Raw genomic sequence first — 27,047 nt, forward strand, 5'->3', positions numbered from 1 at the left:
ACAGGCTCAATGAGACCTAATGGGATCGAGTGTGTGCAGTTGGTCTGGGTTCGTATTAGAGGAACCAGCTCGCTGCCCCCTTGTTAATGTGCCTCCCCTTGTTTCCTGACTCTGACGGCCTGATGGAAGCAGATGGAGGTGAAGGAGGCAATGAGGTAGTGGTAGCTCCGTCTAATTATGAAAATGACTGTTATTATGGGATTATATTTGTCCTTGAGTGGATGTGGGGCTACAGAGGGAGGCACGCAGGCAGACGTCCAAGCATTCAAACCCAGAACCCAGACGTTTTCTAAAGAATAGTTCTTGAGTTTTGCAACAGGCTTATTTACTTTATTTATTTATTGCTTTGTGTTAGCCGTGGTAGCTGTGTGATCTAAAACACATGAAACGTCACACACAACAGAATAAAATCAGGTCACAAGCGTGAATAACAACACAGCTGTTTGTGTTCAGATGGTTCCACCTTTTCTGCGTCACACGGTTATCGTCCCGCTTCTTATCAGCCTTCGCTGTTTGTCCTGGGGCCAAATGTCACCCCTCACACACTTACCTGTCCCGGACCCAGACTCGCTGGTGTCATCCTTGAATGGACCCCGTGAATTGATTCTTGGTGGCGAGCTGCGGGGCCCGGACTCCCCCGTGAAGGTTCCGCCTCGCCGCTCCAACAGCCACCGGTTCAGAGACAATGCAACCGGAGCCGGTGAGTCCCCAGCAGCCACAGACTGTAAAGCCATACACACGGCTAATCCCTCATGAGAGAAAGGGGGCCGTGCGACACAAAGGGCAGCTTAGCCAATCAACGGCGGATAATCTGGGACAGAAAGACGACTCATGTCAACAGTTCAGCACAGTATCAACAAGGTCAGCCCAGTTGAAACCCACTCTGATTTCCTTAAGTCTTCCCATGGAGTAACGCAAGCTCCCATCACATGAGACTCCACCGCAGAGCTTTAACAATTCATCAACTTTTTCTAGCAGTTTTTTCTCGCATGCCGTTGCATCATGTTGTAAAATCTCCATTTCTCTGTGGGAGCACATTAAAAACATACTTGCTTTGGTTACAGCGGAACCTGCCCGCCTCCTCCTGCCTCTTCCATTCAAAGCTTGCGAGTAAAAGACTTGTCAACTTCAAATACATATTGCCTTAAATAAGGCTCTCGACCCTGCGTTGAGAAGGTGGCTGCAGACTTTCCCTTCTCATCTCAGCAGCGCCCTCTCATTATCCTTTTCTAGAAGTAAAGGTTGTGTGTGGCAACGAGGCATTACAGCGCTCCGGACCGGTTCTCTAACCTCTGGGCCTGAAAATCCCTGGAGGTCGAGCTCGGGGCACAGTCCCCGGGAGCCGTCCTGCGTCCTGCTTTGATGCACGTCGCAAATTAATCAAGACGCATTTTCCACATCAACGCTGACATTTATTGCTGTACAAGAAGAAGATAGGATGCATTATGAGTGGTGCTGGTTTGGAAGTTGGATACATGTTATGTGGATTATTTGCACCACATTAAATCTTAAAATACAAGTTCTGAGATGGAACATCGTGAGCAAACCTTGGGTTTATTTCTGAGCGTTATTCAGCATCTAACCGGCCTCCGTGTGTTTTTGCAGGTGCTGCTGAAGGACCCTCTGTACATCGGCCTGAGGCATAAACGAGTGCGGGGCCAGGCCTACGACGACCTCCTGGACGAGTTCATGACGGCTGTGACGGACAGGTACGCGAGCGGCCTTCCATTCATCGCTCGCACGCTTCCTCTGTCCGGTCTGCTTTGTCATTTTGGTGCAGGCAGCGCATGGGGCTCGTAAAATAGAGGCTTTTAAGCAGTTCACCATCTTCAGCACACGCAGCCAAGTCGCTGGTGGCTGAATTAGTTCACAGAAGCACCACTAATTGCCTGTTTGTCTGTAATGGAACCAGTGTGTCTGTCAGTCATGCTCAGGATATTTAGATCATTCAGTAATAATTGATTTTCCTGAACGCTTGCTGATTGAGATCAAGCAGGCAGGCTTTTTCACAGTAAGTCTGCTCTCCAGTACCTCCAATACCTTCATTTGGACACCGTGCAGACTCTATGGATCTCTTTGGCACCATGACCCAGTGCATGGGCCTGGTTAAACCTCTACCCCCAGAAACTGGACTCCTGAAGGAGCAGCCTGGGTCTGGGTCCTCTCCAGCTGGCAACAGGAAACCATGTCTCTAATGACTGGGTTGCTTCTTGACTAAGGGGAAAGATGCTTTCTTTTTTTCTGCAGAGAAACCAGACTGGTGGAACATGAATAATTATGGGCTCAGAGACAGAACGAATGATTACAACTCTGGAGTTATATTGATGTTTTTGTTTTTTTTTTGTTTTTTTTACCTTCGCTAATGATGTAAAACAGTTACATGCGTTGACACAACTCATTGTTTGGGTTCATGCCAGGTTTCCATTTCAGAAACGAGCCTGTGCTGTCTACGGCTCGTGTCCTCAGGCAGAAGTGAATCATCTCAGATTGTCATTGGAGCTGTTCACGCCCACCTTTTAAAAAGTACACACCGAGGCTGTGGTGCCCTAATTCATCCCTAGGGGCGTTTGTGTTGGCATGGGGAAATTTCTCTGCACAAAAGTGTTGATGATTATAATAGCGTTAAAGGGGAGGGGTCAAAGTTCAAAACAACATAGGCCATACACAACAATGCAATAATAATGTATGCATGTACTAGTGTAGGCTTCTGTGTTACATATGGCTGAAATAGTCCGTTGGACAATTTGATTGAAAGTGGAAGATGCCAGAACTGTTTGCGTCGCCAGTGGTTGTCCAGTGTTTGACAGAATGAGGTCTATGGTGTATTCCATGTAAATCTGACTACAGGAATGCCATCAAGCTCCAACTTCCAGGCTCCTAGCATGAACAAAAAGGCCGATGGATAGATGGGAGAAGAGAAAGAATGCACAATGCATCCTGGTCTAACGGTGGATTGAGGATTTGTGAAATAATGAGTGCTGAGAGATTCGGGCTCAAAAAAGAGAGAGAGACAGAGAGGAAAAGAGAGAGAGAGAGAGAGACAGAGAGAGAGAGAGAGAGAGAGAGAGAGATGGGGATTTATTAAGGCCTGAGCCCCGTAGGGACGGAGGTTAACACACAGCCTCAGTCTGTGTGCACAACTGCACATATGCACACAGGCTGAACAGCTGTGTTTGGACAGAGCAGCCTTGTCTGTGACCTTTGCAGACGTCCCTTTAGTCCTTCCATGCCTCGACCGACCACTTCATACTGTACCTCCGCCGCCCCTCAGCGCTGGTAGCAACTGACATCCTCCTGCGCCCTGTTAGCTGGAGTGTTGGGTTTGATCTCAGCCTCTGTCCTCTACAACATTATCAATAAGGTCACGGGCCTTTTTTCTTAACATGTTGGTCTGTGGCGGTGATCACCGAGGAACCCCCCAATGTGCTACTTGGATACGAAGAAGTCATCTGTTTCATTGGCCATGTGGCCCCCCATAAATCACTGTGTCCCATGGTAGCGTCCATGGTAGAATGCTGCGATGGTCTCCACCGTCCAAACCGCTGCAGACACCTGCTCTCATTAATCCTGTTTATCTACATGCATGTTAATGGGTTAAAAATCGTACAGCGTCATGCTTTGCACAGACGTTTCCAGAGGAGCGTCTGATCTTTCTTGACTGTCACAGGTCTAAAAACTCTGAACACGCCGCCGGACCGGCCACGCGAGCGTCCTGGTGCTGTGTGAACCCACGTGACCTCTCCGTGTGGAGGGCGCTGCGCTGGCAGCAGCGCGAGGCCACATCTATCCTCGCCCGTCGCCTCTCTGTGTCTCCTACAGCCCGAACACAATGAAAAGTTTATAGCTCCCGTCTCGGCCTCATTATTCCTCCTCCTCCTCACACAGTCGCTCAGCGCCTCGCTGCTGCTTCAGCCTGATAGAAAACACATTTCTCTCTCTAACGCCACTCCTGTATTGGCAGTGAGTGGAACGTCAGCCTCTCAGTATCTTCTTGTGTTTGTTTGTTCTGTAGTTTTATCTCCTCCTCGAAGCTTAAGTGCTTCAGCAGGTGCTGCAACAAGTGGGGAATAGATTTGGTGAATTGTACGATATCACAAACAGGGTTTCTTTTAATTTATGGGAATGGGGACTGAAAAACTAATTGACAATAATGAAAATCAAGGCAAGAAAAAGACTGACACGAGACTGAAAAAGCAGATGATCTGGTGAGATTTACAAACTTATCATCTTTGTTCAATAACTGACAAGGCCTCAGCTGTTGTGGGGAATCAGAGCCGCTCACCCGTCACCACGTTCTTTGTTTACTTACTTAACACAAGCTTTAACACTCAAACAACCTCGGCCCTATAGTAAGTGTCCCTATAGTATCTGCGTTAAACTGCAAAGACGTCAGTATAATTCATTCGTGGTTTCGCTCATCGTTGATGTCGGGTTCAGAGACTCTTTTTGCTGGAGCTTCCTGTTCCCATCTCACTGTGGTGACTAGGTGTGAGTGCGTCTCATTAGGATGGAGCTCTGCTGCTTTACGGGGGCTCTGCGTGGCCTCTGGCTGCGTTTCCTATAAAAGCGGTGTTGGTGCTGACCTCTCTCACTGTGAGGTGCTGTCATAAACGCAGGGCGCAGGTGCCTGCGTGTCACGTGTCCATTAAACAGCACACTGTACAAGGTTGTAGGCTACGCTCTGACTTGAGTATTTCTTCTACTTGAACGTTTTCCTTTGCGGCGCCTTTTGCTGTGTAGTGTAGCGAGAGAGCGCCCCCATCTGGACTGATTCTAGCAGAGCCGGCTGATTCTTACTGTAATGTATGCGGTTTATGTGTTTAGGAGATGACCCTTGACCTTTAACTCAACAGATACTGTGCGTAACCCCTCCAACCGCACTGTTCACAGGTACGGGATGAACTGTCTGATTCAGTTTGAGGACTTTGCCAATATAAATGCCTTCCGCCTGCTGAGCAAGTACCGCAACAAGTACTGCACGTTCAACGATGACATTCAAGGTAAGTGAACTCCATCGACTCCATTCATTCAGTGCAAATCCTGCGTCACACGCTGGTGTTCCGCAGGCACCGCTGCGGTGGCAGTGGCCGGCCTCCTGGCCGCCCTCCGCATCACCAAAAGCAGAATGTGCGACCACTCCATTGTGTTCCAAGGCGCAGGGGAGGTAGGTGGACCCGCATCATGCTGACATCCCCATCACTGAGCAGCGCCTCTTTTATCTCTGTGCTTTTTATCTTGCTCCCAGGCAGCGATGGGCATCGCCGATCTGATCGTCATGGCCATGAAGAAAGAGGGACTCGCTGAGGAGGAGTGTTTGAAAAAGATCTGGATGGTTGATTCCAAGGGCCTAATTGTCCAGGTGGCTTATTTACACACACACACACACACACACACACACACACACACACACACACACACACACACACACACACACACACACCTCACCTTTTAAACCTTAAATCCTCAGGGCCGTGATCACCTGACTCACGAGAAGAAGAGGTTTGCTCAGAAACACCCAGAGATGAGGAAACTGGAGGACGTAGTCCGGGAGCTGAGACCCACAGCTATCATTGGTAAAGCAGCCAGCGTCCGCTTTGCCATGTGTCACTCACACCGCCGCTGTCAGATTAGCTCAGACGCTCTGCGCCTCGGCTGCTGCGTGCGGCCTGACGCTTCCCTGTCACACTTCTTGTTCAGGAGTGGCAGCCGTGGCCGGAGCCTTCACGGAGCGGATCATCAGAGACATGGCCTCGTTCAACGAGCGCCCCATCATCTTCGCCCTCAGCAACCCGACCAGCAAGGCCGAATGCACGGCGGAGCAGTGCTACGCGCTCACAGAGGTGCTGGCGCCGCTGTTGCACTGATTCCTGCACACGCTGATGGAACATGGCCGCCGGTGGCCATTACTGTAGCTCCGCTCCGCTGCTGATGCCGTTCTGCTCTGTGCTGCAGGGACGGGGCATCTTTGCCAGCGGCAGCCCCTTTGACCCCGTGACCCTGCCGGACGGGAGGACGTTGTACCCTGGTCAGGGCAACAACGCCTACATCTTCCCTGGAGTGGGGCTCGGTGTCACTGCTTGTGCCGTTCAGAACATTACTGATGAAATCTTCCTCACGGCAGCCGAGGTAAAACACTGACGTGCATAAAATGGCATCAAAAGGCCTGGGTCTCGGCTCCACTGAGTGTAACTTGCCTTCATCACTCTTCATCACTGACTTATTTCCTTCACTGTTGGGTTTTTAACAGGCTCTTGCTCACCTGGTGACAGAGAAGGACCTGTCAGAGGGCCGGCTGTATCCTCCTCTGACCTCCATCAGAGACGTCTCACTCAAACTGGCCGTCAAGGTGAGAACGTCCTGTACCGTACGTCGAGGTGACGTCGTTCCGTCCGTGTCAGAGTCCATTCTGAAACCTGTGCTTCACAGATTGCAGAGTTCGCCTACAGACACAACCTGGCCACTCTCCCTGAGCCTTCGGACAAGGAAGCGCACGTTCGCTCCCTCACGTACGCCACGGACTATGATGAGTTTGTCGTGGACTCGTACGCGTGGCCAGAGGACAGCATGACTGTGCAGTCGTGCAAACTTTAACACACTGGTCAACTGCTGACCTGCAGCTTCATCACAACACGGCATTTTTAAGAATGAAAGTAGATTTTCCTTTAAATATATTACTCTAAATTTGATAAGACAGCTATAAACCAAAGCCATTATTGTTACCAGTGATATTTCAGGCTGTTTGTATTAAATATTTTTCCAATGGTTGTTGCTTTGTTGGATTCTGCAGCGATATATTTAAAGAAAGGTTTTCACACGTTTACATTTAATTGTACTGTACTTTAGAGTCAATTAATCAGCTACAATCAGAAAACCCTTTGTCAAATTAAACCGAAATGATTACCGTTTTCACTGTGTGATGTATGTGCGTGAGTCTAAAGGTAACTTTTGTTTTCTTGTATGACACCAACCGCTCCCCACTCAAAGATGTTTCCGTGTGCTCCCTCTAGTGCTCACCATGCATTACTACAATGGAAACGGCACGTTTCATTGCTTCCTTATCAATCCTGCAAATGAAAATGCAGATGTTTTTAATATTATTCTACAAAACATGCACCAATGCATACACATACACACACATGCAGCATGTATTTGTGATAACAAAAGCTGATGATCATCCACTTTATGGCCCAGTGCAAGTGTGACTGGTGCTGTCTCAGTGACACTGAGGATGATTTCACGTCCAGTCGTCGATAACAGACCAGACAGACGGCCCCCTGCCCATTCAATAGAGCGACAACCAGACCCGTCCAGTCAGTGTCCAGTGCTGACTGTTTGGCCCCAGGCAGGAATTATGGCCCCAAACGGCAGCTTTCCTCACTTTCTTTGCCTCATCCTGCTGTAAATGTGCCGAGGGCGAGCGCTGACCTGACGTGTAGATCGATATGTCTCGGTGTCAGTACCATCCTGCTGTCAATCAGCTGTCTGGGCCGCAGAGGGTTAATATTTGAACACATTAAAAGCACAAGTTGAATAACAATTTTAGTTTTTTTAATGCTGTATGTAAATCTGACCGTGTCCATCTGTTGCATCACAGTTGGCTTTAGCAATCTTTAGCGTAGCGATCAATGTCGTCACACTATAAAAAGGCCTGTGTTTTTATTCTGCATCACTGTCACTCAGCTTGTTTAGAGAGAGAATGGCTCTCATTGTGCTGCTGCTTTGGTGTCAGTGTGTTTCAACGTGGGCAGGAGAACGAAAAGAAGATGACAAAGTAAAAACTGAAGGGCATCTGGGAGCAGCAGATATGTAAAAATCATCCAGCTGCTGTTCTTTAATTCTGGAATATAAGCTGACTCTTTGCTACTGTAGATCCTCATAAAATCTATTGGAAACCTATTGAAGTTTCAAAGATGAATACTGATAAGAGATAATATCATTTAGACAGAAAAATAAATGAAAAATGAAATATTTTAATAATATTTTTTTAGCTATGAGATAAGGATGGATAAAAGAATAAAATAAGGACATATAATACCAGCATAATGTTGTGGATGCTTCTCATGACAGCTTTTGACCTTGTTTACAGTCTCACTGAATGGCACCTTGCTAAGTCCTTGTGATCGGTGCCAATCACTAAAGCCCCCGGGGACCTGTGAGTCTGTGTGAGTGTGTCTGCCCATCCTCCCTGTTGGCCGTCTCACATGGGGTCCAGCAGCTTTGGCCCATCTGCACACACAGCTCCTCAGTGTCACTGAGTAAGACTTTAACCTTACGCTTCCCCTCCGCACACATATTGCCTCATGTTTGCTTCTATTATTCTGAGTTTTTTTTTATTATTATTAATTTGTTGTACTCTGATTTGTGTGCGTACCTTTCTGCTAATCTCACATGCAGAAATGTGCAACTCTGTGAGAAGGAGCCTCCTCTCACAGACCAGCAGAGGGCGCTCTCGCATAAACTCTGCATAAGGTTCAACACGGATCCGCAATCTCTCTGCCTTGGTCGCACATTTTCCTCTAACCTTTAAACACTAGTCTATTTAAAGACACCAGATAATCACCAGCTCGACCTACTGATCTATACCCTTAATATATGATGGGAAAATTGCACCAAACCCTACTGACTAATTTGTTATATCTTAACATATTTCTTACTTTTCTTGCTTCTCCATTATGTCTGTTTAGCTATGAAAATGTTCCTTATGTGTTCTCACACAAAGTCACAAGCCTTGGCACAAATATAGTACTGTAAAAGGTAAAGATCCATGAATCGCAGCATGGCAGTCGGCTGGATAATAGTTTACACTTCAAGGTTTTTATGCACACCGATATACAGTACGCCTCTTTGTTCTTCCTTATTAAAAGCAACATGTACCTGTGCTGAAGGGCTGAAATGTATTGATTGGCACAGCGCAACCAGTAAGTATTAACGGAATGCAACCAACATGTAACTTTTCTATGCTCCCTGACTAAACGTATACATGGGGACTGTGTGTGTGTGTGTGTGTGTGTGTGTGTGTGTGTGTGTGTGTGTGTGTGTGTGTGTGTGTGTGTGTGTGTGTGTGTGTGTGTGTGTGTGTGTGTGTGCGCGTGTGTGCGTGTGTGTGTGTGTAATAATATAATAATGAATGAATGAATGTGTGTATTATTTACTCTTAACCTTTCTGCAGAGTAGAGACAAGGCATAACTTTGTAGACAAAGGAGTCTCAGCTGGACTAATAGGTGTCTGTGAGATTCCGCGACGGCTCTGCATCTTGCTGGTGCTGTAATGACACTGTACAGGCCTGTATGTCCGTGCATCAGCTTTGAAACATGGCGGCTACTCTTTTAATATTTGCTTCTTTCTTCTTCTTTGCCGGGATTCAAGATGGTGGCGGTGTTTTGGAGCATCAGCGCAAACGCCGTTTGACCTTGCCGAGTGGTGCCTGAGCAGCACATTATCAGCTTAGGCCCTGACCTTTGACCTTTCTCCAGGGACCAGTCAGTAACTAACGAGCAGTGAACCTTGAAGGATCCATAACAATGACATCCTAAGCAGCGTAACTTCACCAAGCGCTCTTAGTTTTCTCATCATATTCAGGACTGTGTCTGCCTGGTGATGAACTGCCTGGGCGTTATTACCACAAAAGCAGTGTGGCTCTGCAGCTTCCTATTATTCTGCGGTTCCTGTGACTGATCCTCTGAGTAATTTAGAGAGACGTCTCTGTTTCACAGAGGGCCCGCACGTCGCGCAGGTTTTAGCCTGAGAGGCAGTGGTGGGCACAGGTTTCCGACAGCCTGTTGTTTCCCAGGCGGGTACCACGCGCCGATACCAAGCAGGAGCGCCGACGCCTTGACAACTTTTCCTTAATTAGATAAGGCCTCGTGCTCGGTGCGGGGATTCTGGCGCTCAAATCTAACATGACATGTGTGATCACGACCAAAAGTCGCGTTTCATTAATTTTTTGCCGCAACTCCTGGTGCACAGACATTCCCTGCAGCTCTGCTCCGAAAAAAAAACAACACAAAAATGTGTCACTTTTCAGCGCAAATTCTGCTGTTTATGAGTTAAACTTGCATTTGAGGTAAAATTCAACAAGTGATGAGCCGCCCAAAGGAAATTGATAAGGCTTTAATGTATTTTGCCGCACCGTGCTCACTTCAGCCGAATTCGGCACATGCGAATAAAGGGCCTGTGCCCTTTATTCTGCTGCAAACTCCAGATGGATCAACACATGCTGAACACATTACAAGTGAGACATTTGCATGTGACCCAAATCCCTCATTTCTGCTCCACCATGCAAACAAGTCGGTCTAAAGACATTATTTAATGACTCTGAATTGGACGTCTGCGTCTTCCCACTTTAGAAGTAAAGCAGCGGATTTAGTTTCATTATTTCAATAATAATAATAGGCCTGTAACTATAAACTGGTATTGTGTTTGTGTATTATGTCATTTGTATTGTATCCCATTATGTCTATATTGTTTAATGAGTATACGGATCATGGTCCAACAAAAATTGAATTGACTGACTGATAGAAAGGAGCCCCAGCATCACACTCGATGCACTCAAGACCAGCAGGAGAGCTCTGCTGAGAAGCATGGACGCACTCGGAGGCAGGCAGCTATTGGCCAGCGGAACATTTAACATGCATGCGCTTTAAGATATTAACATGCATGTATTTGCGACAATAGCCGCGGCCTTTGTGCGCTGAATCTTCATTAATTCTGTAATTGCTCGCTGCCAGCGATTTACTGCCAAGTTTTGTGAACATCAAAGCGTTTCGCCTTCTTTCGGGAACCACACGTAACCCATTAAATTAACATGCATATTGCGTCTCGAGCTCAATAAGTTGCCTAATTAATTGTGAGAGGCAACGACGGCTTCTGGTTGTTATGGGTATAGAAAGTAGTTTCTCAGGTCCACGCGACTGCGTGTGCGTCCAGCGTATCGTTGATTGCGAATGAGGACGCGAAGGTATATGTGATGGTAATACAGCCCCCAGTGCCCATTAATAACCAGGTTCCCTTTGATGTGGCCGCGGTGAGGAAGGTGGCCTTTCTGCTTTCCTTCATCAGTTGCGGCATGTAAATGTGCCTGCTGTGTTATCCCCTTAACGGCTCAAGTGTCCACCTGAGTTTTTCCACCTGACGGCCAAATGAATGAGGCTACAGAGCTTCATTTTCCCTTTTTGATCAGTGTTCCACAGGGCTCTGTACCGCGCGGGACGCTGCATTTTAATGAAGGCTGTGGCTGTTTCCTGTTGTTTGAAGGATGACTGCTGTACAGTATGTTACAGTATGTGAGGAATTTAGCTGTGTACGTCTGTGAAGGTGATGTAGATGAACGTTGAGGCAAATGATTCAAATGAAAACTGTATGGTATAAACCTTTTATCATAGTTCAACCAAGTAGAGAGACTGCTGAGAAGTGAAGTGAGTTTGTTTCATCAAGTGATCAGTCAACTCAACAAATCCCCAACAAAAAAAGGAACTAAAGGTAGACTGAATATGAGTAAAAACATCTGCTGGATGTGTAATTAGCAACAGGTCATCATCTGAAAACCCATCGAATGGCTTTGACGATACCTCTAAGTGGTAAAAACAGCGAAACACTGAGACCAGGTTTTGCCTCTAAGGTGAGATCGTCTTTAAATAAACTGAATTAAAAGGCGCTTTTGATCCAGTGGATGGAAAATAGAAAGTGGAGTCTTTGACTGTATCCTTAACAATATACGCACCTCTTATCATCTCTTCATGCAGACATTGTAGTCATGCAGTCAAAGTTGTGAAAACATGACAATAGCTGAACAGATTGTAGCTTTAAATGCCCATTTTATTTCCATATACTGCGCCATAGGGACTGTTTCAAACAGTCAGCTGTTGCTCCAGCGCCTCTCGTCTTAAAGAGCGCCCGATCAGGCTCTTGACCCTGTGTTTCAACACTCCCTCTGTTTTGGCTCAGAGAACAGTGGGTGAGGTCGGATTATTTCACGAAATACACAAACTCCAAGCAAAACAGTGCAATGAATGAATGAGGACAACACTGGCTGAGTGTTTGCGCCCCGGTCTTGTTAATATGACAGGGTGTGCGTCTATAATTGTGTCCACCTTCGTCTGGCTGCGTATGGGTGGGAGCCGTGGCTCATTATCTATTGTGCGCGGGCACAATGGCCCGGAGGCCGAGGTCCGCCGGCCCGCGGCCCCGAGCACAATACCTGTGAACAGTGAGCAAGGCAGCGCAGCATCAGCACGCTGCCCCACAATGGCAGCGCCCATGAATAGGGAGGTGGGCTGTTGTCCCCCGAAAGGTGGGTAGTGCCTTTCAAACGAGAGCTTTCAGCGGTTGGTTTGTTTGTTTGCTGCCAAAGCACAGGTGCTTTTTAAAGCCCGAGCAAATGATGGAATAAGTAGAAGCACCGCTAACTTATTCCACCGGAATGAAAGGAGCCGATGCGTACAGTAGCATCGACACGCTAGCAGCTCATTAGTGCGTTTACAGTCACACCGGGTTCTGACACGTTATAGGCCTGTATGTTCCTCATGAGCCCATACGAGCTGTACATGATGGACCCGGCGCCGTTCATATAGGTCATGGAGTCTATACTCATCCGTCACCACCCACCGGGGGCCTCAAACTCAACCAAATGAAGAGCGCTGCGTTACTGACGCTCCGCCGCGCGTGAGCTACGTAGCCGTGATCCGGCGGGATAAAAGACTAGTCAACATACAAGTTTGCGCGGGATCTCTCTCTCAGCCGCTGCACGCCCACTGCGACTTCACTAGTTCCCTGTCAACGTGTTGGCTTCCATTAGGCCCCGCTCGGCGCGCGAGGACCTAATTCTTCTGACACTGTGCTTTGTGTGGGTTTTCGCGATTACGCTCAGATAACTCTGCTCCGGCTCAGCCGCGCTCGGGCGCCGGCGCTGCGCTCACCAGCTCCGCTCGTACGCTTGCGCTGCTTCGTCCTTGTTTGTGCACTGAGGGCGTTTCCGAAGCCATAAGTCCGGTGACTTTGGCGTCACACGTCTCCTGGACGCTGCTGGGTTCAACAGACAAAACTCAAGAAGGCCGGATCCAAACGATTCTGTCTTCGTGCCTTCATGTTTGCTAATGCGCTTCTATATACTATGTTTATCTGTAGCGTATCCTGTAGTTACTATGACTTTGCCAAGTTTCTGAACCAGATCCAACATTGAGGATAGTTCAGGATGGTTTCAGCCGCATTCTTCTCCACCTCCTGGTTCACCTGTTTAAGGTGATGCCACCGCGTCTGACAGTGATGGTCTTTGTGGGTCAGTCAGACCCTCTCCGCTGCTGCTCCAGCTCCCCGCGGCCACGGAGGCTGGTCAGAGAGGCCACGCGACCCCAGGCTATGGTTAAACTCGGGCAGGTCTTGGGCCCAGAGGTGCCGCCTCACATTTGCAGTTAGTGGCTCTGAAGCGTCCCAGCGACGGGCCTGGACGTGATCGGATCCGAGTAGCACTAATTCTCTGGGCTGGTTGAGGCGGGTTGGGACTCTGGTGTCCCATTAACGTTGGCCGGGAGGATCATAAGGTTAGAATTTCAAAAGTCTGGACCAGCCCTGGGTAATGCAGCGTGAAGGTCCACAGTGTGGAGGCCTTTGTGGGGCTGATCATGGAAAGAGGAGATATTTCAGAGAAAGGTGGAAGGATGTGGCTTAGTTAAAGGCCTTTCAGGACAAACCATCTGTTTTATAATTTTTTAGTTACATTCAGACACGCTAGAACTAAAGTTGAGTCAATTTCAGCTAATACATCTACAAACTATCTGGTTTGTTTTGGATGTTTCTCTTTAACAAAAATGAAAAAAAAGTATTTTTCACACCTTTTAAGACACCACTTTAAAGCTAATCATTCATCGTTTGTCGATGATGTGAAGGTGAGTACTTCATGGTCGGAGAAAGCGTAGTAATTTAGACATTTTCTTTGCAAACCTCCAAATTTATACCCTGTGGCCATCATTGCTCAAATTACAGTTGATGTAATCAGATTAAATTATGTCCTGAGGTTATGTCCTTGTTGGGTCCTCGATTTCTTCCTTTATGTTTCAGGGTTCAACTCATGATATTAATTGGGTCCCGTTCCGTCCCACTTCTGTGAACATGACACTTCAAACAGGCCATGTCATTGTATGTAAGATTAGCCAGAGGAGGATGGAAGGAGTGAGGGGGTGGGGTGAACGCTGAATAATTAAATTTGGGGTTGAGGTTACTGACCAGTTAATCTGGCAATTATGGTCAATTAGCCGGCGCGTGGGGAAGTGTGAGAATTACATCAGGCCTGATCCTCAAATGAACATTTTGACACTGTGACCTGTTTTAGCCTTCGGGGGCGTAGTTACACGCCGCGCGATGCCCCACAACGCAAACACACACACGTGCAGCATTATTTTCATTTCACATTCGAACGTCTAGCACGCGCCAAGGTTACGTCCCAGATGCAGCCCAGTCTCCACAGTGCAGGTAGCCTCGAACAATGGACGAAATCTTCGGCTGGAGCCAGAAAGGCTGTCGGCAGCGTCGGCGCCGGTGCATTCTGCAAAGTTGTTCAGGTATAAGTTTGAAAGTCCTTCGCGTGGATTCTCAGCAGCCGCGACAACAACATCTGGTGCTGGTGCAGCGGCGCCAGGAGTCTGTCAGGCCGTAACCTTGGTCCACAGTCAAACATCTGAAGCAAGCATTCGGTTTGTTTTTGTCACCACGAGCATGTAAATAGTACACAACACCTCATGACCATGATGAAGATGGGAACGGTCACTTGTAATACAACAATTCAACACAACTCATTGTTTAATATCAGCTGAACATACAGTATATTGTGTTTGTACTGAATTAGGTCTTGACTAACGCTTCATTAGTTTCATTGTTTTGTCCACTGACGCCTCCACTTAAAGCCAGGAGGAACCTGGGCTTGATGACTGCCCTTATGGTCGACAGACAACTGCTGCACCACATGATCCACAGGCGGCCTTTGCCTGATTCAGCCTCATTAACATGAACATGCAGAATCATGGGGTCTGGTCGTGTCACTCTTGAGAGCGAGAAAACGGAGGGTTGATGTCTCTTTGTGGATGTGAAGCAGCAAGCAGATGCTTCAGAGCCACATAATGTGGGTGCAATGACATTGAGAATCATAAAAGGCATAGAATAACCTTGGGTAAATAGTTCATTCTGAAGTGACTATTATTAAGCTGTAGAGGGTTGACTGACTATATGGTAGGTGCCACACTTCACCCTGCGAGAGCACAGTCATTCATATTTGCAATCATACAGATCATTTCAAAAAGCACAATAATAGCCGTCACTCGACGTGCGTTTAAATCACTAATCCCTTTTGAATCGATTGTCGGCGGCTATTCCGAGGTGCAGCAAGCGTGCGGAGCAGAGTATCGGGTCCATCCGGTTCATGTCAGATCAGAGCCACACAGCGGTGCCCGGCTCCGCTCGCGCTCCTCGGACCTGCAGGTTTCTTTGGCCCCGATCAAAGGCTTCTGGATGTGCTCTTGTTGTAGGGTTGTGGTTCTGTCGCAGGGGCCTTGAAGCGGCGTCGCGCTTCGTTTGGTGCGACTCGTCTCCCAAGTCCACAGGGTGACCTCCTTCATAAGTCATGAGCTGACTTTATTTAGAAGCCAAGAATTAGCAAGGCCAGTGTCTCTGTTTCAGTTCGTCCACATTATGCAGCTCCTTGCGCTGTACGGCAGGCTTCAATCGGAGTGAATGTGTTTACACGAGTGCGTCTGCTCTGGAGGTCGTTTAGCGTTACTTGGAGTCAAATCTTTCAGCTTCCGGTTCGGCGGGCGCCTGTATTTCCTCCGACGCGTCGTTCGACATCGCTGCGGTGAGGCGATTGTTAGTGGTTCGCCGTCACGTCGGCCTTTGTGCGAGGTGTGAATGTGAGTGGGAACGCGGTGACGGACACGAGCAGGCTCCTCATTAGAGGGAGCAACACTGTGCGGCCTTGATGCGCTGACCTCTGTGACCTCCTGCTGCACCGCTGAGGCTCCTGACAGCGCGCAGACACAGACAGGTCCACAAACACTTGAGTGCTGACGCCGCGTTCAAACACGCTTTTCATTCTCCGGTAGACGAGCTGTTCAAATGTTACTTGACCTGCATGAATGTATGAATAGTACGATTATGGTCATCATTAAAAATGCTATAAAACACATTTCTCCTTCTTCGATTTTTTATTTCATAAAATGTATAAAATTGTAAAAAAAAACTGTGAAGCCAGTTCTAGCAATTACAGAATATTCATCATTATTATTATTATTATTATTATTATATATTTTTAAAATTTTTAAATGAAGCACTGACATATCGCATAATTTAAAAAATACACTGTTACAACACGAATAAAGAACACAAATAAAATAGTAATATAATGTTTTTCTTCTGAGGAGGAAAACTAAATAATTACATAAAATATTTTCAATCAGCAGAGTCTGATGCCTGTGCATCATGACAAAAAGAAAAATGTCAGACTCAGACTTGGGATAATTATTACATTCTGAGGGAAGTATTTATTATTTAATATTTCGGACACTGTGGCCAGTCGACAGTGGCTCATCACCGTCGTCCAGTCAGATCAATTAAATTGCCAATTATGGTGACAAGACACAGGTTGCAAAGCTGGTTCAAAGTAGCTAGAATTGTGAAACGTTGTTTTTTTTTACAATTGTAGTTCTAATAACAAGAGTGCTTCCTCAGGAGGGCGAAGAAAATAATGACAGAGGCTTTTTATGCTTGATCTGGTTGCTTTGCTCAGGTCAAGATATTCAAAAACAGCCCTTCTAGCCCTAAGCAGCAATATTAATGCATAATAAAGGAAGCACAGGATACATAGCAGGACGGGGACGTGTTTTCCTGAACGCTGAATCCAGTCCGATGCGCTTTTTGCCCAGCGTCGTGTGCCCCGTCTGACTTCACAAGCCAACGCTCCCTCCAGGTTTAAAAAAATGCACTGGCCTCCCTCAGACCTCAGGGCAAGGCATTCACATGGCGGGCGAGCCGCATATTAGACACATATGGTGCCGAAACAGATTTAAGAAATAAGCTGTCATCAAATAATCAAATCATTCATGTTTCAGGGAGCAATAATTGAGGTATGTGAGCGGGAGCGCTGCTTCTTTGTGTGTGTGGTGTGTCTGTGGACAAAGGGCCTGCTGCAGCCTCTCCTGCTTACGCTCACACGCTGAAGCAGGAAGACGTGGATGTTAATCACAGTTACTGAAATCGCTCCCTTTTATTTACACTTTTATGTACCTATATATACAAATTTTATCTTTAAATTTAGATTTTTCAGACTTCTGTTGTCACGACCTGCAACTTGTGTAGCTGCTGTTCTCATCAGTCTGGGTTCTTGTTTTATTCGTAATTCATTTAGCCGAGATAAAACAGCTACATGCTCATATGTTATGATGCTCCCACAGAAATCAAGCCCATGCACTGAGTCACAGGCTGGACGGTAATAGCTGGAAACACGGAGGCCTACAAGTGTGGATGAATGCGTGCTCCTTCCCTCTCTGTCAAAGCGGGTGTGCCGACACTTGTGCCGCTGATAAGATGAGTGCTGATCAATTCTCACTGGTCCAGATTAAGCGCTTTAAATTAATTTATTAGAGCCTTAGCCGAGCAGCGGCTGCATGTGATGCACACTATGCAAGCACTAGAAAAGACAAGCCGCGCTCCCTGCGCCCTGTCTGCACTCATCGCGTCAACGTCAAGCGATCGCAAGAGGAAATACGTGCACCACTCCGCCCACCAAACCCCGGGCTCTGCTTTTTTTAACCCGCGCCTCGGCGCGCGCCCCGCCCGCTCGCCTGCTACTCAACCCCCCACCACCACCACCACCCACCCTCTGCACACAACCCAAGGCCATGTGTCCGGGCTGTGCATGACAGCTCGCAACATCTCCTGCCACAAATGTTTTCCCAAAGCATCCACTTCCGTGACCCCATGAGCAGATAAAAGCTCCCCACAACCCCTGATGGAGTGTGCCTCTCACTTTTTTTGAACGTGTCAACAATTTCTGGCTGGCTGGCCAGACATTGCATCCTGGCGATGTCTGCTGTATGTGTGCCACAGTGCGTGTGTGTGTGTGTGTTTGTACTTGCTCATACGTATGTTTGAATATATTTGTGTCGTGGTGCTTTTCCCTCTTCCACATGAAGCTGGGAACAAGCGCTCATGTCATTCTTCCATAACTTAATCAGGAGCTACGCACAGGAGAGGGCTGCTGCAGCATGGTGCTCCCTGATCATGTTAATGAGGTCCCCTGGCTACGCGCTCATTGAAGTATAATTGACTTGTTCGTCTCTTATCTTCCTAATAGACACTCTGACCCAGAGCACGTTTATTTCGCTATGAGAAATGTCAAGAAGAATTGGAAGTTTCTTCAGTGTGGCCATTAAAACTGAAGGCATGCCACCCTGTCTCCAGCCGGCCAGGGCTGCCATTGGCTCCCTGCCTCATTATGCAGATGCCAAATGTAAATAAATGATTTGCAGATCGCTGCTGCCCCCACCATCCCCTCCCTGTCCTCACCCTGTCCCTGTGCCCAAACTGTGGGCCTCTCTGCCCTTCCAGGACTAGGAAGGAGGACAGGAAGGAGGGAGGGAGGCGAGGTAAACACAAAACCATCCAGGGAGCACCAAAATAAATAATATAGAAGTAGTAATTATAATAAGACGTGTCCCGGACTTGAAAACCTGGTGAAGCGCATTGATGTTGTTAAAGCCGTGGATGTCTCTTGGCTTTCAGGGCCTATCAGAATCAAACAGGGCAACGTGTAATGCAGAGGGACCAAGAGGCAAGCTGCGTAAGCGGGCGCCGGGCGAGGGCGTACCAGCGGCCGCGCTCACACGCTTGTGGATGTGAGGGGAAACATCTGTGCACATCAGCGGACCCCGCGTGTCCACCACGTCCGCCCGGGCCAGTCGCAGAGTCACTCTGCGCGTTACGCCGAGCGTCTCCGCTCGCCCGCAGACGCTGCGCCCGAGTAGAAGGTAGCGGGCGGCGGCGACGCAAGCCCAGACGCTGCAACGCAGGGACGCAGCTGCGACCGTTGACCTCCAGCCGGCCTCTGACTGAGCTGCAAGGCCAGGTAGTGTGTTTAGAGTTACACATGAAATATATAATCAATTAAAAGTAATCAATAAAATGTTATATGCAGCAAAGATAAAACTACTTCATCCATTTTGAGCTTCTCAAGACATCATTTATGAAAGAGAAACATTCAATTAAGGTAGAGTTAGTGTAAATAAGTTTTAAATCTTTATTGTTTTATTTATTAGGGTTATTAATTAGATTTAACACAGCAGTAAATATTAAGATGAAATAAATGACCCATAAAAATGCAACACACAAGTCTCGTATCATTTTGTAGAATACAATCAGAAGTCAGCTGTCTGTGGTGTTATTAAAGGGCCTCGACAGACCTGTCCGTCACTGCTTCTTATTTAGCATTAATGAGGTGACTGTGGCTGCCTTGTGTGCCCCCTGAAATTTTTTTATTTTCTGATCAGCTTCAGTGTGATCGTGGCACTGGCTCTGCCTTGACTTGGAGACATCATTATAGTAATTACCACAAGCTCTAGTAGTTGCAGGCGAATAATTCTGCCGGCTTCATTTTTGTTCCTCCCCCCTTTCCTGCTTTGGAGACGAGGGGAAATTACATTTTTCACCAAGCCTCTCTGTTGTCTGTATTGTGACAGCGGTCATACTCCATCACATAGCCCCTCTCTCAGCTATGAGTATCCCACAATCGCAGTAATGGTGGAAAAAGAAATCAGAGCAGAGGAAACAGCCTATTTAGTGCACAGTTCCATACCACCTTTAGCTTGTGAATAGAAGAATAGGTTTAGTCCGACCAATGTTTTTCATGTACATTCATCCCGGTGGTTCAAAGATCAGAAGCAATTAAAAGAGTCTGGTTTGAAGGATTTGCCACCTTGGTGATGCCAAGGTGGCAAAAGGCAATAATAAACTCAGCTCAGTTCATCCCATCAAGTATGAAGCCTGTATCTAGACATGTGTCTCCCTTTTAGCAGCAAACTGGAAACAGGTAACACAGGCTAGTTTTTTTAAATGTCTGGAACAAAATACAGTCTCACTTTTCTTACAAGCTCGAAGATCCAAAGTATAATTAGCTTTTTTATTATTGTAATTAGAATGAGCTCTTACTCGCTTATTTGAGTCTGTGACCAGTTGTTTAGCACGGGAAAAAACACAATTAGTTATTTTATAAATGATTTTTGATTAAGCACTAAAAACTGCACTCTGTCACCACGCTGAAGTGTCCTCGAGGCCTAGCTTGTGTGCAATATTTCTAAAGTGCCATTGTCGCCCGCTCGCTCGTCGCGCGTTGCAGCAACTCTCCGCGTGTCGGATGGGCGAATGGGGGAGACATGCAATTAATGCAAAATAGATAAAGAAGAACTGGTGAAAAGAAAAGGCGTAAAGAAAAGCCAAACAATGGCGGAATCATACTGGCTACAAACACATTCTATGGACTTGAATGTGTGCGAGCACTTCACGCGCGCACGAGCGGAGGTACAGGCCTGAAGTGTGCGCTTTACATCAGCGGCGTGGAACGCACAAAGTGATCAGGTCAGGGTGAGATTCTGTTTGTTAAACGTGACTCTAATTTTGTCGTGAGAGCTGGATCATTCTTTCCTCCGTAATTATGTATTCAAGCCAAGGCCACGCAGGTCACTACCTACTTCTTCACTCCTAATTAACCCAAATTGAACAATTAGTTTCTCCTTTTGAACCTCAAATCAGCCCCTAATCTAACAGGCATTAATATCCAGATGAGGGACAGCAAGTGAAACTGATTTACCTTCAGAACCAAAAATGTTATTAGTGTGTTTTTTTAATGATAATTTGTCCTCATTTGTCCAGTGCAAATGTGCCGTACGTGTTAGGGGACAGAAAGACTGTAGGACTTGTTTTTCTCTAATAAATACAGTAATATTAGAATGCACATTGATGACCATTATAATTTTTCACTTCCTGAAAGCAAACTTTTTAAATCAATATTACACTTTTTAAAGTCAGCGTAGTGACTTACATGTAGTAGTATGATAGTAGTATCGGAGTATTCATGCTAGATAAGACTAGCACTGCCTCAGCATAGCATCCTAACCCTGACCACATTCAGAGCAACAGCTCTCATACACAAAACTCTACTTTACACATAGAAATTCCTGCTTCTTTACTTTCATTTCCTTATTTATAATGATGTACACAGACGCTCTACAGCGCTGGCCATATGATAAAACGTCACTCAGTTGAACACTTTACACTATATAATACTGTCGATAACATACTGTATATGGTCATTCATAGGCCACAAAGGGGTGATTAAGTGAAGGTAAACATCATGCAAACTTGACTTTGACTGAGAAACACCACTAAACCACTGCTGCTGCAGTCTCATGGGTTCCCTGTACTGTAAACATAAACCAATTGAGTCATTTGTCATAGTTTCAATAGTGTCAGCCAAAATAGGCGGAGATTAAGAGAGATGTGGACTTGTTTCCTGCTTGTTTTCATTTTGGCTCAGAGACACAGTTGTTATTGTGAGTATTTACAGAAATCAGTGAAGTCAAGTTCCATTTAAAGAGTGGCGATGCACACTTGTTTTGTGAAGCAGGCCTCCTACAGCAAGGTGAAAATATGAGTAGCCACTGTGGTTCATTGCCCGATTACATAGGACAGGCCTGAAAGAACACTCACGTGTGAGACGGTAACCTTTGCCATTTCATTGATCACCACACTGGTGTTGGTAATCACTACTTGAACCCTTGCGGTGTGTGCCAAGTGTGTGTGTGCTTCTTTTTGTGCATCTGCCTCAGTGTGTTTTTATTTGTGTATGAATGGATTATGACTGTGGGGGTACATGCGTTCCTCCTTGAGTGTGTGTGCGTGTGTTTGTGTGTGTGTGTGTGTGTGTGTGTGTGTGTGTGTGTGTGTGTGTGTGTGTGTGTGTGTGTGTGTGTGTGTGTGTGTGTGTGTGTGTGTGTGAGCCGCGTGTGAGCCGCGTGTGAGCGCCAGCGCGTGTGTAACATGTGCTGGCGTTCTCAGAGGAACAGCAGGGCTCTAATAAGGACTAGTCCTGGATGGCAGCTGGTAAACTCTGTCCTCAGAATAGGTGTCCTTTATGCGTGCACAAAGGAATGCAAATTAGTCCCAGCGCCGAGTGGACACTGAGAACGGATCCACATGGCACACACGCCCGCTCTCCAGCGCGCATTGAGTGTTGCACCGCGATGCAACTTGCCTCAATCAAAAGCAAAACAAGCAGGACTAATGACAAGGCCCACCCGCACAGCTGTTTTGTTTGTTTGTGTGAGAGTGTGTGTGCGTATGTGTGTGCGTGTGTGTGTGCGCCCCATGAGGGTCGTTTTCTGCTATTACAACAAAAAAAAGTCTACCAGAAGTCTTGAGACCACAATTCACACACAGGTTCAGACAAAACCTCTGACGCACAATCAGAGCACTTCATTCTGAAACCCCACCTGAGAGCTGAGCACAGAGCACCCACCGGTGACCTCGTTGCAGCTCTTGTGCCTTTTCTTAAACCTCTTGCAGTAAGTGAGGTCCTGAAAACTAAACTTCATGTTTATCTGCTGAGTGTGTGTGTGTGTGTGTGTGTGTGTGTGTGTGTGTGTGTGTGTGTGTGTGTGTGTGTGTGTGTGTGTGTGTGTGTTTAATTTGTCTTATCATTTCATACATGTGCCCAGTGTGTGAATATTTAATTAAATGAAACCGTGTGTTTTCTTTCATTGAAGGCAGTTTTCAGCAGTTCACGCTCTCCATCTTGATTCTAACATGTCAGGCTGCTTTTACAAACAGCTATTGAGCATAATACACCTGTTGTTGTATGAGTTGTGTCCTTCCACCATTCCCCAAAACAACCTTTATCAGCTCTTACCTTTCAACTAATGACAGTGTCCTACCATGCAGCTGTGTGACCACAGATCGTGCTGACTAACTCATAATCAGGAGCTAAAAGTCAGGCTCATTGAACTACTGTAGCAGCGGAACCATCTTCTGCAGCCAGGCCGTCATGTCAGCTGTGGTAACATCATAGCAAATGCAGAACAAATGTAAAACTTACTGGACATTGCTGATCCACCACACTTTGTTGCTTCTCAAACTAGACAGACTCATAAAACAAAGGTTTAGTGGACCAATGACTCACGTTTGGTTGATTGATTGACAATCAATTCTAAGGTGTTAAACAGCGGCACAGGGAGCCACGATGTGGTATTTGTAGCATGGTGCCGTACAGAAAGTGGTTCCTCTATAGTGGGAATAGCCTGAATAGGTTCCTCGTCAGACACAGCCGTGAAGGTGACCCAGTGCGAGCCCAGTCAGACATCAAAGGGTGCCAGCTGTTTTCTCAAACTGAGGGGGGTGTGGAGGAGAGGAACAAGTAGCGCTGAAGAGGAAGATTGAGATGACGCGTCGGATCTCCAGGAGTGTCACTTTGTGTAATAGGTGAGTGGCGGGTATTCATCTGCCTTGAGAGACAGAGAGGGAGAATACTCTACAAGGACTTCAATGAGACTTCAGTAATTACTTATTACTGCACATATGGATGAGATGGGCGATGAGAGGACTCGAGGCGTGCGTGGCTCTTCCTCCATCTGAAAACCACCTCCAGGGTGACTTCAAGAACATCCCTATAATGCTGCAAGACAAAAGTCTCATTACAGGTAATTATGGACTGCCTATATCACAGCCCCACCCCCACCTTCTACCTCGCCCTCGCTACTTTAATCCTCTCATTCAACAGGAGAAGCAGCCCAGGAGAGAGGAGCAGGGATGGATCGGCTGGGGGTGGGGGGGTGGTGGATTGGATGTAGGGGGCTATTACCTGGGAGCAGACACTGATCATGGCCGCTGATGCTTTACTGCACTTCCATTCATGTGGAGTGGTTCACTTGTGGGCAGCAATTACCGACCAAATGGGCCATGGGTCCAAACTGGGCCTTGTGATGAAGTACCTGGTCTGACTATGACTTGCCACACTATTCTTCTTCTGCACACGTTACAGTCCCATGTCCATTTAACGACAGTAGAGCTGCTTCATGAATGTAACATAAGAAATGAAATAAATACATAATGGTACCTAACTCATGTGTTTATTTAATAAAAGTGTCTTAATTGGGAATGTTAGGAAGTCTGGAAAAAACAGCAGCTTTATTCTGAAGAAACACAATAGGTTGGATGGATGGATGGATGGATGGATGGATGGATGGATGGATGGATGGATGGATGGATGGATGGATGGATGGATGGATGGATGGATGGATGGATGGATGGATGGATGGGTGGATGGATGGATGGATGGATGGATGGATGGATGGATGGAGTGATGAATGGACAAACGGACGGACGGACAGATGGACAACCCACTTACTGTACATGCCTCCTCAGGCTCACGCCCTGCTCCCCTCTCCCCACGAGGCCGCCCGTGTGGAGCTGGTGCAACAGGCAGCGCTGTCATCGGCAGATCGAAGCCAACAAAAGCGCCTTCCCTGGTCGCCTTTGAATATGTCACTGTGGGAACAGCATAATCAACCCCATGTCACCACCAGCTGCTCCAGGCGAACCGCATTAGAATAAACAACAGCGAGGAGGAAAAAGAGGCACGAGGACATGAGAAGAGTGGGTAGAAACGGCGGCAGTACACTTGTGTTGTCTACCGTCAATGGAAAGATTATATTGTTGTGGGTTGTCTGGCCCCGTGTCAAAGCCGTGCTCCATCTGGGGCCGTTAGAGCCAGTAGCTGAAGGGTCTGGCTGCATGAAAGACCTCTCCCATCCATCTGCACCAGCCTTTAAAAATCTGGGCATGCTATGTTCAGGGACAAGGGTTGAAGCCAATAACATTGTCTATTTGCGCAGATCTTCCCTCATACGGATGCATTTTTTTTTCAAGCTCGTAAATGTGAGCAAAACAGACACATCTACTAAAATCTCCTTGGATGGAAGATAATGGAGAAGGCAAGAGAAATGAGGACAGGAACAGAAGTAGTCCGAGCACCATGGCCACAAGAGCTGCGATTGTTCGCGATAATGAAAGATTTCAGCCAGGGATATGTTTAATAACAATGCCGGTCTGTCCTTGGGAAACTCTGACAAATTATAAATGGAGGTTTTGTCATCTTCTTTGACAAAGGACCAGTACTACCTGCACACAGAGGGCCACGCTTCCAATTTTGCTGAGGTCAAACACAGGTCGCCCTCAGACAGACGCATTTGATGCAAGCACGGCTCCAACATCTGCAAATGGGCCCAAGTCATCTCCGATAAACACTGATGGAGTTAAATGCCCCCCCCCTCTGTTACTTCCCATAGGCAGCAGATGACATTAAATATAGGCTGTGCAATGCATATACCACTCCCTATTCATTCTGTTTGAAGTGCCCTCTCACAAGCCAAGATCTGTTCTCATGTCCAGTACCTGTGAATTATACAAAATGATGCATTCGCCGATGATTTCATCAGTCCACCATAGTCGCTAGTAATCCCATTATAACATGTCTGTTAGTACAATAGCGAGATATGGCCTGAATAAAAGAGGTCTTTCTTTGCCTTGTCAAAGGTAGGCTGTCTTCCAAATTACTTCTTCAGAAGTTAAAAGGCCCACTGCCTAATCAGTCTATTATACCAGACTAATAGATGACCAGTAATTGCAACTAATAACTTATTACTCATCTACACAAATATTCTAATAGCTTGTATTTAGAAGCCAATTTTTTCAATGGATATAGTCAGGAGGGGAGGGGAAGGGGTCCTATTCACAGGCCCGGCAGACAGCAACACAAAGAAATACTCCCACAAAGGAAGCTTAGAAAGCAACCTGTAGCATGTTTTTTCTTCTCTTAGCTGGATTAATATCTAACCTTATTCATGGGGATGTGAAACCTCAGCTTCGTCTTCATTTTCCAGAGCTGTCTAGCAGCGGGGGCTTTGTTTGGTGCGTGGGCCCCTTTTTCGAGGGAGAGAATTATACATAATGTCCTCTCTCCGTTCCCACTGCCAGTCCGCTGGCCTCGCACGCAGAGCTCTGTGGGGACCGGAGGGGTGGATGCACCGCACATGATTTCGAGCTACAGCAGGCATTGTAGTCCTGACAGGACTCACAGGTGGAAATGCATTCAGTCACAGCCAGGCGGTGAGAATCACCTACGAGGAAAAGTAATAGAGCCCGGGGCGCAGTACACGGTGCTCACAGTGGTTACGGAGGCTCCGGCTGTTGTGAGTACAGTACGTGCAGCACCAAAGTGTAAATAATAATTCAATACGTCTCGGACACTAAGTTATTAGCCACAAAACCACACAACCACACTTTAGAATATTTGTATGTAACATGTAACATACATGTTACCCATTATAATTTACCAGGGTTTAACTAACATTAGATCAGGTGTTTCAGCTGTTCTCAGGGCAAAGCTCTATGTTAGAATGTTTGATCACATATAACACGTATACTACATTGGATGTTAGTAGGGGGCTGCGTTTCACTGTGACTCTCTCCAACATGGATATTAATGGACCTGAGGTCAACCGAATCTGCAGCCGCTGAACACTTTTCTAGATTCTGAGATTATCAAATATAAAACCTCCATGTGCAGTTTGGAGTATTTGGTCAAGAATAGTTTTCTTTCATGCAGTACTCTCAGTGGCCAATCGAGACATTGGTTGAGAGGCTGCAACAGTGCCCTGTGTGACTTTCTCAACACCCTAAGCAGACGACTATGACCAGCTGTGACCATCAGCTCTCAACATCCACCCTGTCTTCTTTAAGTTAAGTTTCCTCTTCATCTAAAGTGCAACTCCTACCACACACTGTGATCCTGCACCGGTTGCATCACAGTCGTTATGAAGTAAAGCATTACCGCCTCTGTTCCTTATGTATTTAATTGTCTTACGTATAATTCATGGCACATAGTAGTATGTAAACATGCTTTGGACTCAACCAGCTCTTGGGAGGAAGCGCCATTAACAAATATGTTTATTGACGGCAG

At 46.8% G+C, this 27,047-nt stretch overlaps 1 protein-coding gene across 1 annotated transcript in view; it reads left to right on the forward strand.

The window, feature by feature from the left end:
* The window catches only part of me1 (malic enzyme 1, NADP(+)-dependent, cytosolic), a 35,824-nt gene extending 28,919 nt beyond the window's left edge, over nucleotides 1-6,905 (forward strand). The window contains exons 6-14 of the mRNA XM_029130117.3: nucleotides 1,606-1,709; nucleotides 4,891-5,000; nucleotides 5,067-5,164; nucleotides 5,246-5,359; nucleotides 5,468-5,573; nucleotides 5,698-5,840; nucleotides 5,953-6,126; nucleotides 6,248-6,346; nucleotides 6,427-6,905. Coding sequence (XP_028985950.1) covers nucleotides 1,606-1,709; nucleotides 4,891-5,000; nucleotides 5,067-5,164; nucleotides 5,246-5,359; nucleotides 5,468-5,573; nucleotides 5,698-5,840; nucleotides 5,953-6,126; nucleotides 6,248-6,346; nucleotides 6,427-6,591 — 1,113 coding nt within the window. The 3' untranslated portion in view covers nucleotides 6,592-6,905. The remainder of the gene's footprint in view (nucleotides 1-1,605; nucleotides 1,710-4,890; nucleotides 5,001-5,066; nucleotides 5,165-5,245; nucleotides 5,360-5,467; nucleotides 5,574-5,697; nucleotides 5,841-5,952; nucleotides 6,127-6,247; nucleotides 6,347-6,426) is intronic.
* Nucleotides 6,906-27,047: the final 20,142 nt, after the last annotated feature.

Source organism: Betta splendens, chromosome 16, assembly GCF_900634795.4.
Source record: "Betta splendens chromosome 16, fBetSpl5.4, whole genome shotgun sequence".
Classification (NCBI taxonomy): Eukaryota; Metazoa; Chordata; class Actinopteri; order Anabantiformes; family Osphronemidae; genus Betta; species Betta splendens.